Source organism: Alosa alosa, chromosome 2 (assembly GCF_017589495.1).
Source record: "Alosa alosa isolate M-15738 ecotype Scorff River chromosome 2, AALO_Geno_1.1, whole genome shotgun sequence".
Taxonomy (NCBI): domain Eukaryota; kingdom Metazoa; phylum Chordata; class Actinopteri; order Clupeiformes; family Clupeidae; genus Alosa; species Alosa alosa.
This window is the reverse complement of record NC_063190.1, coordinates 22,808,865-22,813,994: the sequence shown is the minus strand read 5'-3', so window position 1 is coordinate 22,813,994 and position 5,130 is coordinate 22,808,865. Positions and strand designations below refer to the sequence as shown.

General features: G+C 42.0%; 1 protein-coding gene across 2 annotated transcripts in view; it reads right to left on the bottom strand.

Moving 5' to 3' along the window:
• Positions 1 to 2,067: 2,067 nt before the first annotated feature.
• msna (moesin a) overlaps positions 2,068 to 5,130 on the bottom strand; it is an 18,686-nt gene continuing 15,623 nt past the window's right edge. For both annotated transcript variants that reach the window (XM_048266398.1, XM_048266405.1), the window contains exons 12-14: positions 5,027 to 5,119; positions 3,900 to 4,130; positions 2,068 to 3,556 (exon numbers count right to left, since the gene is read on the bottom strand). In XM_048266398.1, the coding sequence (XP_048122355.1) occupies positions 3,392 to 3,556; positions 3,900 to 4,130; positions 5,027 to 5,119 (489 nt within the window). In that variant the 3' untranslated portion in view covers positions 2,068 to 3,391. The remainder of the gene's footprint in view (positions 3,557 to 3,899; positions 4,131 to 5,026; positions 5,120 to 5,130) is intronic.

Sequence of the window (5,130 nt, the reverse complement as noted above, 5' to 3'; positions counted from 1 at the left end):
CAGAATTTCACCACATATGCTAAGGTCTTGGTTCTATAGAGTTAGGAATGTGAATTTCGGGCACGTTTTCATGATCCTCAAACCCTTCTGAACATTTCAGGTACATTTTTAGCATTTTTGAGCATTCCAGTCTGGAGAAAATCAACCTTATATCAGGTGTGCGCCGGTTATTTATGCAGCTGCTGTTGGCCGGTTGCAATGTACGCTCGTCAATACGTCATCGACACGCCTCTTTATGCAGACAGGATTCGATCCCCATTTCGCGCCCATAGACATGAACTACGACGAAGTATCTTGCTCCGCCTTAACAATCTTTGACAGTCTTTTCATGGCTGAACAATGAATGCTAATGATAGTGCACTATGTGCTTATGCCTAAAGGACAACCCATAATTTGTGGGTGATTTGATGCTAATAGCATCTATTTGGCTAGCCCTTCAAACTCAAGCTGCAAAATGATGTTGCATTATGCCTAAAGAATAAGGGTTGGAGGCACACATATCGAGTCCAGTTGGGAAAATAGCCTTGTCCAGCTTAAAAGCTTATGAAGTGGCTCTTTTGGCTCTACTGTAGCTGATGGCTCCACATTTGGAGCTAAAGATTATAACTGGAGAGAAAATCCATGATTCACATGGAAAAATACATATGACATGTAAGCACTATAAATTATTACCGGTATTCTGAGTGTGAGTGTTTGGTTACATTTTCATCAGGCGACACATAGTTACATGTACATGATAGTCATTTTTGGTTTTGGCTTGAAACCCAGCAAAATATAAGAACAGATTTTACAGCACAATGTTGACAAATACTGCATATCTCCAACATAAATGGCATGTAACATACCAATTACCACCTCTACATGTTAATCAACCTACATGTCTTCTAAAACCAGTCACACACAGCCTCTACAATCTACATAATTTGTGCTTTCATAGCCTACATACTGCACGTATACAGTATTTTATCTACCATGGAATAATCAGTTTACCTGTGTCAAGACATGCTAGTGCTTCAATCTGTCGATTTTTATGTTCTGTTCACTTGAGATTGATCTGGAAAAGCAGTCCTATAAACAGTCCTCAGTGTATTTCTACTGTACATAGACAGACAGCTATGTAATTATTATTATTAAATCAGATGTGATGTACTATATTTATTCCTTACATTTTGAGTGCTGAATGTTTTAGTGCTTCGTCTGAGGTTAATCATACCCCAGTAACGCTACAAAGTGGACATTGCTCCAATATATTTCTGAAGACATTGGCCTCTGTTCTCACACCACACGAGTCATGCGCATTATGATGAACTCCATTACAGGTTCTGTCCCTGTGACCATCACTCAAACAGTCCCCAGAAATACATGTCAAAAAGGAGATCTCAGAGGAGAAAGCCACCGTCAACATTTGAACTGAATCATATTGTGTTTTATTGACTCTGTCTCAGACAGCACAGAACTTTATAGAGCACAAGAACTTCACATTTGGTTTTCCTGACCATCTGCCATGCTGTCTAGCCATTTGCATAAGGCTTTAGGCAGAGAAATGCCATACCTCTGGAACTATTTACCTCTACCAAATCAGAACATATCATGGAATTACTGTAAATCACCAAATGTATATCTGCCTTTAAAGAATATGAATATTCAATGAAAATATAAGTTAACACATTGGGGAACAGAAATGGCAGAGAATCAATGAATGACCATTACCATTGCTATGAAACAGATTGCAACACTTTTCTATCAGATAAAATCTTACAAGGCTCCACTGCAGCCTTGGGACAAGCCTTGTCATCCATCAAGTCAGTCACTCCTCTCTGTGCTGAGGGCCATCTTGATAAGAGGATGCATGTATCTCACTCTGTCTCCAGTGTGAAATTGTCCAGTGTGAAATGTGAAAGAGTCCACATGCAACGTCATTCAGAATTTTCTGACAAGCCATTCAGTGTAAGTTTGTTCCAGATTGCATCTCGGTTAATACAGTATATAATAGCCATGATAAACAGCAAGCCTCTACTTACTTCTTGCATGGGAAAAACAAAAACAAATGACACATTTCAACATCACAAATTTTAAATTGAATTTTTTATTGACAGTTGAAATAAAGACTTATCAAGCAACCACCACTTATGCTTTTCTGAGGACAAGGCACTGTCTGGTGATGAACTCAGAAAGTCTGCATCCATACATCTTGGTTTTCAAAAGGAGCAAATATGATCTTACAGTCAAGAGATATCCACCTGAAACATTGCCATGACAGTTCATTTCGTAGTCCAATAAGATTGAAATAAGTTTGAACAGGCCTTGAAAAGAAATCTAATTCATAATCAGATGTGGCTAAAGGCCACACACCAAGGATATCTTGCAACATAAAAAACTCCTACTATGGTACTTTAATCCCTACTAAGCCCGGCTATGTGCCTCAGCAAATATGTGTTATGAGAAAATATCGACCACAAACTATCGGTAGAGAATGTTGCAGATCCGTTGTTGAAAAAAAAATTCAGTTGGATCTCACATAATAATACTGCAGGGGCTTTCAAAAATAGTATATTACCACACAAAATGGTTCTTCATCTTTGAAAGCTTCAAAATACATTACAACTAGAAAAAAAATGAATCAAAATACAGTTTGATGATTGCTTTGTTTTCCTTAATAGGAGTTCTTTTCAGAAACACACTGACCTGCTTGCAGAGGATGACACAGCAATAACCGGAGTGGTGTAAGATGTTCAGTAGCGTGCTTTATTGCCCTTTTATTTCAAGGTCTGTGTGCAAATCTACAGACCAAGTCGGTCAGAAAAAAGGTTCTCTGCTCAAGTGACACACCTGTGCATATTCAGCGATCAATCACACGTCTAGAGGTTTTTTTTTTGGCATTTGAATGAAAGTTGGCACTTATATTCATGACACTGTTTTTTTTTCAAGTGTCCCATCTGGTAGCATATTCCGAGCCCTGTTAATGGAATGTACGCCTCATGCAAATCAACTGAAGAGAGCAGGAATAAAAAAATCAGATTTGGATTTCATCCCTCTTGCAGCGGAATCCAAGCTCACAAGCAATCCTTTTCCCTTCCCCACACCTCACTTCCGAACCGTTTGCTAGAATGTAACATAATGGCAAAAAAATAGCAAGCTAGGTTGTCTCCCTTATCTTAAAAGCAGTGTTGAATATTCTTTTTTTTTTAAAAAATCAAATCACATTCACTTCTTCTGAATTCACAGATCATCTCTCTTTTTCTTTCTTTGCAGGATGTTTGTATGTGTTGTGATTTAAAATGCAGTCCTAAACGTAAAGGGAGCTGAGTTGAGGGTAAAGTTGCAGTCCGCAGGTGTGTGGGTCAGGGTGAGTAAATAGGCAAGTGCGCCCCCTGGAGTCCCCGGGAGGCGATCACATGCACTCAAACTCGTCGATGCGCTGCTTGGTGTTGCCGGAGCGGATCTGCCTCAGGGTCTTGTACTTGTCACGTCCTGCTCTGACGTTCTCTGCGTGGAGGATGTCGTTCTGTGTCTTCTTGGTTTCATCACGGGCATTGGCCAACTCTGAGCTCAGTGCCTGAGGGAGAAGAAAGACCAGTTCATGTGTTGCACTTCAACACTTATGGACCATACATTTCAATGACTAAACAATTGCACTTATATACTATATATAAGTCATATATAATAATCAATAATCAAATAATATATTGAATGTGAATTGTACATGAACATATTGTGCATGTGTGAGTTGGTGTTGTCTGTCTTTTCACTTTGGGTTGGGTTAGTGTGAGTATGTGTCTATGTGCGTATAAGTGTGTGTTAAGTATGATTATGATATGCATAGGTAATTTAATGTGATTTAGACCATGTGCTGTACAGTGTGTGTGTGTGTGTGTGTGTGATGCGGGGCATCCTCTCACCAGGAGGTGCTTCTGCACTCTCTCGTTCTTCTCAGCCTCGGTCATGCGATCCTCCTCGCTGCGGTCATGGTAGCTGGCGGCGTTGGTCAGCTCGGCACTGGCCTCGGCGTTCTCCTCGTCGTTCTCGTCGTGCTCATTCTCAGCCTGCACGGCCTCTGGCATGTGGGCCGTCATCACCTTGTTCCTCAGCTCCTCTTTGGTCTTCTCCAGGTCCTCCTGTACCGTGGTGGCCTGCAGGGGGCGCCATCAAGCAGAGGAACAGAAGCTTGACTATGGCCAGGAAAGTGTGTAGTAGTAGTAGTAGTAGTGCCGCCAGACATGAAAGCATCTTAACCTCGTAACCTTTCTATCTTTGATATGGCGTAAGTGATGGAGACAGGACGCTCCCTCACACTAGATGTTCTAATTATCACAAACCTCCCACATCACTGAGTACAGCCAGCGAGGTGTGATTACAGAAGTGGAAAATAAAAAGAACAGAAGGTCTTTTCTATTGAAGAAATGTTCACACCTTCCATGGTGTAGAGCACACCTCAAAATTGTTGTTTTGTGTTATTTATTTATTTTGAGGCGGGGGGGGCTACTGTATGTTTGACTGTGTGAGGGTGGTTGGGAGGGCAGGGGGAGGGTTTCTGGTGCTGCCTGGTGCCTGGCTCTACACCCCACTCCACTCTGTGCTGGTAGCGCTCCATCTCAAGAGTGGTAGACTAATGGCGGTTGGGGAGGCATTGCCAATGTAGACAAAATGTGCTCCACTCTGTACACAGACACGCACAGTCTGTCAGCGAGAGTCTCGCTGATATACCCAGCAGCCTCCGCATAGACCAGCCTTATCAAACGTTGTGATGCCAACCCAAGAGAAAGCAAAACAAAGGGATGACTCATACTGCTTTTTGGCCTTACAAAACGTCCAGTATATGATAAAGCCCAATGGAAAATACCTAGTATATGAGAACAAACACCTAACAAAATTGCATTATAAATGTAATATAACGCTGTGGGTGGGTGTGTGGGTGCCCAATGCAACAGTGAGGTGATTGGGTATGTGGGGGTGGGTGTGTGGGTGCCCAATGCAACAGTGAGGTGATTGGATATGTAGGGGTGGGGGTGGGTGTGTGGGCGCCCACCTTCTGTTGCCATTCTGAGGCCTCATCCTCCTTCTTCTTCTTAGCGTCCTCCAGCAAAGAGATCTTAGAGGTGAGCTCTGCCAGCTCAGTGGCCTAAAGACACA